Here is a 12,865-nt window from a genome sequence, read left to right as displayed (position 1 = left end):
GTAGAAATGCAGAAGTGGGAGCATGCATGTGCCAGGCTAGTGTGTGCTGGTCAGAGGACAACCTCAGGTGTTGATCTTCGTCTACCACCTGTTTGAACAGGTTCTCTTTCTTGTTTGTGGCTACGAACATCCTCTAGGCTACCTGGTCCATGAGCTTCCAGGGCTTCTCTGGTCTTTCTCATCTCCCTGGAAGATGACAGATGCCCTTCCACATTTGGCTTTGTGTGAGCTTTTCACGCTTGCATGACAAGCACTTTACCCCTGACTGACTCCTAGACCCACTGTCATTTTTATAAACCCCAAAATGTCAAATGTGATAGACGCGGTGCTTACACCTGAGATCTCAGCACTCACAGCACATCCCTGGGCAGCCTGATCTACACAGCAAGTATCAGGCCAGCCAGGGCTACACAGTGAGATCCCATCTCAAAAACCCAAACTAGAACAAATCAAAACACCCCAAAGATGCTTCCCCCTAACAGTGTATCCTTATTCTTTTAGGTTGGCCGGTACCTTTTACAAAGAAAACAGAATGTGTGTGACTAATGAAGGAACACCATCCATCAAAAGTCCTCAGCTGTGCTCCCAAAGAGCAAGGAGACAGAGGAGGGAGGGGGAGAACGAGAGAGAGGAGAATATGTTGCTATTAGTGTACTAGAATAATGAATGAACCTTTTTCTCAGATTTTTGTTTATTGAAGTTATTATTTTTTAAACATGATTATATTCTTTTGTTTGGCTGGTTTGGTTCTCTGACACAAGGTCTCTCTACATAGCCCTGGCCATCCTGGAACTCACTATGTAGACCAGGCTAGCATCCAACTCAGAGATTCATCTACATTCGCCTCCTAATTGTTGGGATTAAAGGTGTGCACCACCACACCTAGCTCAAGGTAATCTGTTTCGATCTTGGTTTCCCTCCCCATCTCCTCCCAGATCCTCCCCATCTCCTCTCAAGTCCTCCCCATCTCCCTCCTTCCAACTCTACACCTTTTTCTTTTGCTTTAGAACACAAACAGGCAAATAGAAACAATCAATAAAGAAAAAGCAGAGAAACACAGACACACACACACACACACACACACACAGACACACACACACACAGACACACACAGACACACACAGACACACACAGACACACACACACACACAGACACACAGACACACAGACACAGACACACAGACACACACACACACACACACACACACACACACACACACCATAAAAACACAAAATAGGAAATCACAAAATACAAGCAGAGCAAAGAAAGGCCTGGGCATGGGACTTGCCCTTAAGTGTGGCTCCCATCGTCAATGAAACTCATTTTTCCCGTGTGGGCAGTTGTCAAGTGGAGATAGCTTCTGGGTTAAGTTTTGAGACAGGGACTCTGCCCTCAGGAGTAGACCCACAGGCAGATCAGACATGTGATTTGTTTCAATTAGTTTCCTACAGCACATTTTGAAACACTGTTATGCTTAAGTATCTTGTAGAACGAGGTTTCTCTTGGTTTAGAACACCCAGGTTCTCACCCTAGGTCACTTTGAATCCTGCAGGCCTTGTTTTTGTCTTTTTAAGTAAAGTCATGCTCATGTAAAGACATAAAGGCACCAGCCATTGACTCCACAGCATGGGCACTGCACAAAAGGCTTCAGTTACAAAGAAAGGCAAATTTAAGAGGGGGAGAAAGCAAAATGAGAAAGAAATTTGGGCCAACAAAGAGCACAGGATGGAAACCACACAGGTATCTCAGAATTTCTCAGGCTGACAACATGTCACCAACCTGATGCCATCAACCTGGATGCCACCAACTCCAGTGCCACCAATCCCGATGTCCCTGCTCTGGCAGGGGACACAACTTATTCCACAGACCAACATCATCAACACCAAATGATTCAGCAAAGAAACTCTGAAGTGGAACCAAGCCAGAGACAACACTCACTTCTTCCACAGGAGACCGGTACTTGCAGTCACCGCGGATGCTCCAAGGAACGCCACCAACATCAGTCTCCGCTTAGTCTGTGTGGGCTGAGATGTTCCATGGTACCAGCGGGAGCCCATGGCCAGTTCTGCCAACGCAGAGAGGGCATTAAGACGAAACATCCTGTGGACAAATGACAGAAACATTACTTCTAGATGCTGCTGGTGGTTACGATGACGATAACTATGATGACGATGACGACAATGACAATAACGATGTTGGCAGACGCAACACCACATGCTGTCAGACAGCATACTGTTTTGCAGGTATTGGCCTCAGAACAACTTATGAGGCCAGAGCTACTACTTAACTACATATAAGTCAAAGTTAAATTAGAAGACAGGAACCACACGCTAACTTAAACCGAGAAATCCAGATATAAAATATGGGTAATTGTAACAGGAGAGTTAATCACACAGATATAAAGAGACAGCAGCTCTAGGATGCAGCCACGCTCCCAGGGCTGACAGACAGCACCCAAAAGGAGCCAGCCCAACCAGGACTGATTCCCAGATCTTATGGAGAGGACAAAACTATGGAAACGGGAATTTTACAAAGGTATCGCAGCAGCAAAATGTACTAGAAAGCCAGTTTGGAGGAATGCCAGGAGAAGCCGTAAGAACTCATGGCAGGAGAACGTGTTGGTAAGGTGCTCTTCTTGGATCAGGGGAAGCTACTGAATGTCCCACTGAGGTGTGAGCCCACAGAAGCAACAAGGAGAACAGGAGCCCTCACCCTGTACACCCGGCTCCTGGTGAGAAACAGGAAGTCTAAAGGGAGAAAGTTCCAGGACAATGCAAGCAGATCTAGCACTGAAAAGCAGTAGGTAACCGAATAGCTTGAAACTCGCAGGGAGGTCCATGCTAAAAAGCGTGGGGTCCAGAGCTAGGCGGTGCCACATTTTAGTTGGAAGTCTGGTACTATTTCATGTGCTAATGCTGAGAGATGCTTCCATTAAAGTAATTGAAGTTTGATTTAAATCCTTCTCACTCCCAGCCCTTGGAAACCTTCTTCCCTACCAGATTCTTCTCATTTCATAGTTAAAATATCACTAAAGAAAAAAATGTCCTTTAATGCAGTGGTTCTCAATCTTTCCAATGCTTCCTTAATACAGATTTCTGTGTTGTTGCAACTCCCGACCATAAGATTATTTTGTTGCTACTTCATAACTGTGATTTTGCTGTTATGAATCATAATATAAGTATCTGATATCCAGAATATCTGATATGCAACCCCTGTTAAAAGGTCATTAGAGAACCCTTTGGGTTGAGAACCACTGTTTTAATGTTTTGTTTTGTAATGGAACCTCAACAAGATGGTACCGTAAGTGAACCCGTCCTTCTCAGTCACCAAAACAAAGCTCTTAAAGGCTGAGAAAGCTGTGCTGAAATCCACAGAGCAGACCAGAGTGGCTGTCACCCAACCTGCTGGCAGCCGGAACACTGGAAACAACCCATATACCGTCCAAAGGGCGCCCCAAGAGAAATAAGTGTGGGCACTATATACCATTAAGTCCCACTAAGGAACACAGAAGACAGCACACGTGTTCCCTACAGATGTCCAAGATGCCTGACACAGCTGTGAAGAAGCTCAATGTCACCCTGATGAGCTCTGATGGAGAAGAGGCCTGTGTCCTTCCTGACTACGTTCCCAACTGGGTCTGGCTGACTAATTGAAAATAGACGGTTTTTCATCATAAGACAGACACATCCACAGTTGTTCATATTACTACTCAACAGACACTCACCTTCGCACCCTGAATCCCAGCGGCCAACTCCACTTTCCTATTCTTTTAATTTGGGGTGCCTGTCTCACTATGTTCCTCACTCCTACCAATGAAGTGCAGAAGAGTTCTGCAAAGTCCTTTTAGGGCATGCTGCTGCTAATCTTCCTCTGCTTCACCCAGAGATCATTCTGGAAGTAGGCATTGGCCCTTCTACCTGGGTTCTACAAGAATGAGGTCTCAGTCTGAACAAACCACTGTCAGCTCCAGCTGAAACGGCTGAACACAGCAGCCCTTCCGAGCTGTGAGAAATCATGTCTGAGAGCAAAAGCCACAAAGACTGGGGGGACTGGGGCAGGGGGAAGCCTCTTCGTTGCCACAGCCAAGAGCGAATTCAGCATCTAACAGAGTTACTGGGGCACTTTCACTGAAAATGACCTGCTTAAAGCCATGCTGCCCGGCCATGTGAATCATCTGAAAGATGACCAATAGTTCAGATTCTAAGAAAGCAAGACACACTTGAAACATTCTTTTACATTTTTATTACGTGTGTGTGTGTTTGTGTGTGTGTGTGTGTATGTGTGTGTCTGCATGTATACATGCACAGATACCATGGCATGTTTGTGGAGGCCACAGGAAAACTGACAGAGGTCAGTTCCCCCATGTGTGTCCCAGCAATTGAGCTCAGGCTGTTAGGCTTGGTGGCAAGGGTCTTTAACAGCTAAGCCATCTTGCTGGCTCCTTGAAACATTTTAGAAATAATATTTCTAAAATGCTATCTAAAGAAGTAGAAACAAAGGGGCTGGGGATTTAGCTCAGTGGTAGAGCGCTTACCTAGGAAGCGCAAGGCCCTGGGTTCGGTCCCCAGCTCCGAAAAAAAAGAACCAAAAAAAAAAAAAAAAAAAAAAAAGAAGTAGAAACAAATTATAAATGGGCATGGGGGGGTACTTTACAAACACAAGGATCTCATCAATTCTCAGAGCCCATGTTGATGTTTTTAAGCAGTGCATGCCTTTAATCCCGGCACTTTGGAGGTAGAGGCCAGCCTGGTCTACATAGGGAGCTCCAGGCCAGCCAGGGTTACACAGTGAAACCCTATCTCAAAACAACAACTAAAATCCAACAGAACAAATCAGGACACGGAGACAAATCACTGGGCAGCTTAAAAACTCAGGGCTAAGGACACCCTGTCTCAAAAACAAAACAAAACAAACAAAACTCAACAACAACTCCACAGCCAGATGGTAGATGGTGCCTAAAGAACATGGCCAAGGCTGAGGCTGTCCCCTGGCCTCCACATGGACAAGGCTGAGGCTGTCCCCTGGTCTCACAAGGCCAAGGCTGAGGCTGTCCCCTGACCTCCACACGGCCAAGGCTGAGGCTGGCCTCTGGCCTCCACATGGCCAAGGCTGAGGCTGTCCCCTGGTCTCCACATGCAGACACCAACACAACAACAAAGACTAGAAAGACAGAGGCTGCTCAGTCAGCTTGTATCTCACATCATCGACAGCCTCAGATCAGCTCAAAATTCTGATGGAAAGGCAGAAATGTCAGGGACATTCCCAAATCCTTAGGGTCTTTTTAGACACTTCCAATAATTCCTGAGAATTATTGGAAAAGGCTTTTTTTCCCCTCTCAACAATGCCCTGGAGGTCACAGCTGGTCTTTCCTTCTCTTTCCAGGCAGATATGGAGGAAGGCAGAGCCCTTAACCTAGGTACGGTTAAGGTATACTTTGTAAAGTATGCATTGGTGTCCCTCAACTATCCCTCTAGGCCCCGTCTCCACCCAGCATGCTCTGGTTCCCCAATGCTCAGCACACTGCTTTGTAATCTAAATTACCCTGGACTTGGCATGTATCTACCCAGGGCAATGTATTTACCCATAGCTCTGCTTCCTGTCTCAGTTCTGAGTTTCCTCCAATGTTTTTTTCCTTTTGTAGACACATAGGCATGGGCAGGCTACTTTTTTTTTTTTCATTAAAAAAAAAAAGGTTTATTTTATTCTATGTCTGTGAATATACTGTATCTGTCTTCAGACACACCAGAAAAGGGCATCAGATCCCATCATAGATGGTTCTGAGCCACCATGTGGTTGCTGGGAGTTGAACTCCGGACCTCTGGAAGAGCAGTCAGTGCTGCTAACCACTGAGCCATCTCCCCAGCCCCTGGACAGGCTACTTAACTATTTATTTCCACATGAGAAACACCTGTATAGCATTAATTACACAGGCCCTTACTCCTAATATTTATATATACTAACAACTTCTAATTTACTAAAATAATTGTATTTAGCGATTGGGATTCCTGTCAGATTCAGTCACTGGCCTGTTACTGACTATTCCTGGACTGAGGGATGATCCCAGGCCAAATCCTCTGTCAACGCTGGAACTTTATTTGCTGTCTTATAGACAAAATGTGAACAGATTTACCTTGTGTGACTCAAGCTTCAGTAGCACAATTCCAGCAGTCCTCCCCGCCTCCCCCAGAGCTCATCTCTCAGTTCTGTGCATATGGTGATAAAATCCAACAGAGAGGCCAGCTTTGTATTTTTCTCCTACCTGATAACTTCTGAATCTTTTCTTTCTGATTTATTTTTAAATGAATATTTCCCAGATGTATGCATGTGTAGATGTGAATAGCTTTGCTTCTGGCAGCAGCAACAAGAAGTACAGAGAACACATGTCTGGAGAGACTGTGGTCATCACCAGAAAGAAAGGGCTCCAGGGGATTCTCAGCGAGATAGAAAGGTATAGAGCCAGCACACAGGCTGGAGAGTTGCTCTGACAAGATTGGGAGACTAGGTCAGCCTCATTTGATTGAGATCTTTGAGTGCCAAACTGAGAGTCAGTCTCTCTCTCTCTCTCTCTCTCTCTCTCTCTCTCTCTCTCTCTCTCTCTCACACACACACACACACACACACACACACACACACACACACACACACACAGAGAGAGAGAGAGAGAGAGAGAGAGAGAGAGAGAGAGAGAGAATTTTTTCTTTGAAAAAAAAAATCTCTCGTGATAAGAAAGCACACAGCCTGAGAGAAGCCTGGAGAACGAGGAGCGGGGAGGGGGGAGTGAGAGCTCAGAGTGCAGAGGCTACAGTGCAAGCCTGACAGAACCCACCTTCAAAGAGCCAGACACCACCGTGCATACCTGAAATCCCAGTGCTCCTCCTTCAAAACAGGAGATACAGGCAAAAGAACCCTTGGTTTCAGAGACAATCTAATTTAACCTTAAAGTCTATGCTATCGCTTTGAAATGAAGTAATTTTTCCCATATATAGATGACACAGATGTTAATAAGCTGCCATTTTATTTTCTTTCCTTCATTAATCTATTTTTTGTTCCAATGAACCCAATTAGAGACCTTGGAGAAGCTAAGGAAATAATAGTTTTCCTTCCCCACTCATCTAAAAAAGTAGTCAGCCGAAAATATTAGGTTGTGTGTATAACTCACTTTTAGGATCACTAAGCACCCAAGTCCACAAGCATGATCTGGATTCAGGTACACAAGTCTACCAAGAGGGCTGAATACCTTCATCTCACAGAATTCCTGTCATTGTTGTTGAGGTGGGATTTCACTGAATTGCCCAGGCTGGCCTCAAACTTCTGCACTCAAGCAATGCTCTTGCCTCAGGTTTTTTGAGAATCTGGAACCACAGTCACCGTTACACCAGACTAACATATCATCTTGAAGACAAATCTGGGTTAAGAGGACGACAGTCCCCACCCAGGGAATGGCTACAAAATGCAAAGTGTAAGGAATGAATTACAGGTGAGGGAAAAGAAACTCTTTTTCTAGATCTTTTCTTTTTATTGGATCTCTAAAATATTACTATATAGACATATTCTGTAACATTTCAAATTTTAAAAAATCTTTCCCTGGTGTGGCAAGATGGCACAGCAAGTGTCTGTGTGCAAACCTTGACCTGAGTCTGCTCTTCAGATCCCATACAGAAGAACCATCTCCCCCAAGCTGTCACCTGACCTCCATATGCACGGTGTGGCACTAGCCTGCACGTGTTACTGATTTAATAAATAAAAAGACTTAAGTCTCACTTGATCCCATACTCCCTCAGGCCGACTCAGTGGCATCTTATCTCAGTTGTCTCTCCTCAGATTCCAGTCTGTTCAATACTGCAATGAGATTTTCAGCCCTGCTGATCCGCCCGACGCCGCTGTTATCATAATGATTTTAACATGCTTCTCAGGGTCATCTTCATATTGCCAAACCCTAGCTAATTTCTGTCCTGATTCTGCTTGACTTTTAAGAAGCATTTGAAAAGATAATTACTCCTTCACCCTCAAAATGGTCATACACTACTCTGGGTCAGGGTCTGACTGAATCTATGAATGGATGCTCAGTGTTTAATCCCAGGTAAGTGGGAGGCAGAGGCAGGTGGATCTCTGAGTTCAAGATAAGCCTGGTCTACAGAGGGAGTTCCAGACTAGAGAGGGCTACATAGCGAGATTCTTACATACACAGACAGAAAGACAGAAAGACAGACAGACACTCACGGACCAGCAGTCTTTAGAATGTATCATCAGGTAGGTGATGACTGACCATACTTGCTATAATGTTACATCCTCCTACTTCTATTGGTTGATACATTATGGGACTCTTTCTAGAATAAGAACTCCAACACCAGATGGAGTGAGGAAGAGGCGATGCCACTGGTGGACACCAGGAGAGCGGAAGAGAGACGTGACCAGGGCATGGAAGCCAGGATGGCTCCTGAAAGCCTTCCATCAGGTCCAGCTCCCTTACACTCTGGGGCGAGCAAGAGCTGACAGGAGCCTTCATGGCAGTCAGCTTTTGTCTGTCAAAGGCACACGCACACCCTGCGATGACACGTGCAAGTTCGTGTGGCCAGGCTCTTAAGGGCAATGTCCTGTGGTTGTTCAGCCGTTTCTCCAGGCCATTGTTCCAGGCAGCCAGTGAAGTCATGCTTGGCCACAGGCAGCAGCAGCAGCAGCGCTTTACGTGGGTCTAACAACTGCTCTTCCCTGCCCCCTTCCACTTTCCTGCTCCTTGCTCTCTTGCTTAATGCGTATCTACTGTACTGACTGGTTTTATGTCAGCTCCACACAAGCTACAGACACCAGAGAGAAGGGAGCCACAATTGAGAAAACCTCAGGCTATAAGGGATTTTCTTAATTAGTGGTTGATAAGGGAAGGCCCAACCCATTGTGGGTGCTGCTGTAGGTAGGCAGGTGGTCCTGGTCTCTATAAGAAAGCAGGCTGAGCATGGGGAACACCCACTAATCTGCACCTCTCCATGGCCACTGCATCAGTTCCTGCCTCCAGGTTCCTGCCCTGCTTGAGTTCTCTGGTGATGGACTGTGATGTGAAAATGTGAGCAGAATAAACCTTTTCCCCCAACTTGCTTTTCTGCCATGCGTTCTATCACAGCAACAAAAACCCTAACTTTAAACCTCTAAAAGGCTTCCAAGGCTGTATGAGGACCAACTTTCCTTTTCTCCCCTCTCATCCTAGACAACCTCCTCAAATCCTACAGCTTAAGTAGCACTTATATCTAAATTCTTCTCAGAAGGTCACCTCTAGCCTACACTTTCCGTAAGGACACAGCTAGATTTAAGTTCCTAGTTTAGTCCTGAACAGAAATCACGATTTTACCAATTTACTCCTCTCATCTCTAAAACCCAAACATCTAGTCATTTGAGCCCAGACACAGGAGTAAGTTACTCTTGGTTTCTTCCCTCTTAAACTATCGGGGTCCTTTTTTAAAAAAAAAAACAAAACATAAATCCATATAATGTATTCTTCATGACAAGCATTGGATGGACAGCTCTTAAAAGGTAAAGCAAAAATCTGTAGCCTGAACCTAATTAGGTCAGCTGCTTGCTAAGAGTGTACAGGCAGACAGAAATAAAATCAACACTTCCTATTACTCAAGTGACATTTGTGACACCTACATTGTCAAAGCATGGTGTTTTAGAATCACCTGTCCACGGACATGCTCTGAAAACAGAACAGAACATACAACCCACTAAAAGTTCTTCACATCGAAGAACCATAGAAGATGAAGTCTGGGAAATTCAGGAATAAAACAACAGAAACATTTTCATCATGTCTGACTGCATCAGGGGCTCCAGGGATGATCATTGCCGGAAATTATCATGCTGGGGGTGAAACTGGCCCATCCCAAGGGCCCTGGCGCATCTCCCAGGAGAAGGACTATCTAGTTCTGGTAACTGGGGCAGACACTGAAATCTGCACATGCGCATCCTGGCTTTTCCTTTATCCTTTCTCTAAGTTGTAATTCTGCTGTGGGTGAGATGACAGATAGACATTTTCTCTCTAGTTTTGGCCATAACTGTAAATAAATTCACTTTTCCATGTATATACATTATGTTGTTTTCTCTTAATGCGGGTGAGTCGCCCAGAGCGACTATGGCTGGGAACTCTGATTACGTGACCAGACTGCTGTAATTCTTATCTTTATCAAGCCTCCACCCTTCATGAGTTCTTGACTGAGACAAAGGAAAACAGAAACGCATACGGACCCTCGACACACAGGAGAAAACTCAGGGATGAGCGTATCTCAAACATCTGTTTCAGAGGCAGACAAAAATCCCATCCATCTCTGGAACAAAGTGGCCCCTTTAAGGAGAGGACCAGAGCTGGAGTGCAGCAGTCGAGACTTGTGGAGCAAAAACAAGACCCTATGCTTGCAACCTAGAGGTCTAACTGCAGAAGAATGAATGAAGAAAAAGTGGTCAGCAAATACAATGGAATTTTCCCAGCCACAGAGAACAAGGTTGTTGTTTGCAGGAAGACGGATGGACGCAACTGGAGATGATCATAGGTAGTGAATTAAGCCAGTCTCAGAAAGACAAAGAGTGCATGCTTTCCCCCCACCACCATATACATCATTTGAGACAGAGTCTCAACTGCATAGTCCTGACTAGCTTAGAACACACTAGACCAGGGTGTCCTCAACTCAGATCTGTCCATCTGCCTCCTGAGTGCTGGTGCTGGAATTAAAGGCATGCGCACTATGCCTTCTTTAACAGCCTCAGTCTGTCCCCTTTGGTATTACAAAATGAAGCCATCTACAAAATGTTTTGATCAAAAACAGTACAAATTACCAAAAAAAAAAATCACAAAAACATGTTTTAAGTCTAGAGTTTGTGTTATGCTGCATGCATAGCTATTCTGAGGTGTACGAAGCCTACAGGCTGGACATGTCTGTCACAGGGATACAGGAGACAACGGGGAGGGGGAGAGAAAGGGAAGGAAAGGTGGAGCTATCCAGGGGAGTATGCTCGATATAAACATGTCCAAAACCTTAAAATACTTCAGGTTCAAGCCCCAACAACTACCAAACAAACAAAAGTGTTAGGAGTACTGTTATGGGGCGTGATGGGTGGAAGGCACCCAAAGGCCTGCTAGCTCTCTCCACAACAGGAGCCATTACAGTGTGCAAGTATGTGGTAGAGAGATGGGAGAGGGAGAGAGAAAGAGAGAGAGAGAGAGAGAGAGAGAGAGAGAGAGAGAGAGAGAGAGCAGAATGGCTTGAGTGTTATGAAGAGAGATGGAACTGGAGACAAGAGGTGGAGAGAACAGCTTGATGCAAGCAGCCTGCCATGAGGCCTGAGGTCATGGTTAAGTCCTGGTCCAATCTGCTGCTGAGCGCCATGTCTGGGTCCATGACTGTGTAACAGTGGGGTCTGTGTCAGTTCCACAGCTCACATTACCACCAAAGGCCATGCAGACATCCATGATCTGGGCTGCCATCTGGGACCATGTTGGTGTCTACGGGCCGTGCAGAGCTGGCCCAGTCCCTCACTGGCTGAAGCACTCTACTTAGGACATAAGGCCCTGCACAATACCTGGATAGCACAGTCCTGGTGCCTGAGCAAGGGTGAGCCAAGGGAGAGTTGGCCCCGACCCTCACTGGCTGCAGCACTCAGGAGAGTGGGCCCTGGACCTCACCTGGGCAACACAGTAGAGCTGGCCCTGGTGACATGGGCATGGGTGAGCCAGCCCCGAGGGTTTGAGAGGAGAACTGGCCCTGCCCTTTGACAGCTGTGGCACTGAGTGCTGGAGAGCTTGCCCTGGTGGTGTGGGTAAGGAAGAGCTGGCAGGCTGACCAACTTAGCTACCACCCAGGTCAGACCCAGGGCTTGAGGTTGGCTCACCCCAGCATCTACCTCATCTGTGAACTGCTGGAGCCTGTGAAGGGCCTGATCACGCAGATCCAAAGCTGCAGGATCTCCATGACACAGGGCAAGAGAAGTATGGGTGAAGATCCATGGTTGACAGTAGAGCAGAAGCCAGAAGCCTCACCCCAGACCAATGAGTCACTGCAGTGAAGAAGTGTGGACAAAAGGGAGCACTGTGGGACGTGCTGTGACACACTGCACCTTCCATGACGGTATGCTTTTGTTGTTGTTTATTTACTTTAGGTTTGTATCTTCGTGGGGGGGGGGGTTGGCAAGAGATGTGAAGGGACAGAGAGAGATGAGTAGGATTGATACTCATGGTGTGAAGTTCGCAAAGAAGCAATTTAAGCAATATAATGTTGTTTTTAAAAAGAGTGTCATGAATGCAGATCTGAGTGGGTGCTGTCTGCACTGATAAGTCTCCAGTGATTTAATCAGCCCTCTCTTCCCAGAGGCACCCCCATTAAATGGAGATTTCCTTTGTCCATATAAATGTCTTATAAAATTCAGTTTTCAGACCTTCTTCTATAACTGTAGTTTCTTAAAACAATCAGCTGGAAACGATCCTTATGCCCAAAGGATTGGGCATTTTGACTCCTACGGTCATGTTTTGGAGTACTATGTCCTGAACCCCATCATGTTTTGTGAACACTGTGTCACTTTTCTCTGATTGCTTGTTCTTTAGTGTGTACTCGTCCAGTAGTGAGAGGACGGAGTGGATTCCTGTTGTCCTGGAACAGCCTCTCGTCTCAATAGGAAGAGCATTCTTGGTTTCCAACTGTCTCCTTGATCACTTTGCTTCATGGTGTGTAGCATGATATTCTGGCATGCTTACACGATCTGCAGGGGTAGCCGTCTTGCTGGGGAGTACCTGGGCTGAGTCACTGAGAAGAGTCGACTGTGTACCCTCTCCTTGCATTCAAGGTTCCTCTATCTTTTTTTTTTTTTTTAAACAATTTACTAAGTTATTGT

General features: G+C 45.8%; 1 protein-coding gene across 1 annotated transcript in view; it reads right to left on the bottom strand.

Annotated features, from left to right (window-relative positions):
- Micu1 (mitochondrial calcium uptake 1) overlaps positions 1 to 12,865 on the bottom strand; it is a 146,155-nt gene that overhangs the window by 117,563 nt on the left and 15,727 nt on the right. Inside the window, exon 2 of the mRNA NM_199412.2 lies at positions 1,940 to 2,101. Coding sequence (NP_955444.2) covers positions 1,940 to 2,100 — 161 coding nt within the window. The 5' untranslated portion in view covers position 2,101. The remainder of the gene's footprint in view (positions 1 to 1,939; positions 2,102 to 12,865) is intronic.

This window comes from Rattus norvegicus, chromosome 20 (genome assembly GCF_036323735.1).
Source record: "Rattus norvegicus strain BN/NHsdMcwi chromosome 20, GRCr8, whole genome shotgun sequence".
Classification (NCBI taxonomy): Eukaryota; Metazoa; Chordata; class Mammalia; order Rodentia; family Muridae; genus Rattus; species Rattus norvegicus.
Note: the sequence above shows the minus strand (reverse complement) of the source record. Positions and strands in the feature narration are given on the sequence as shown.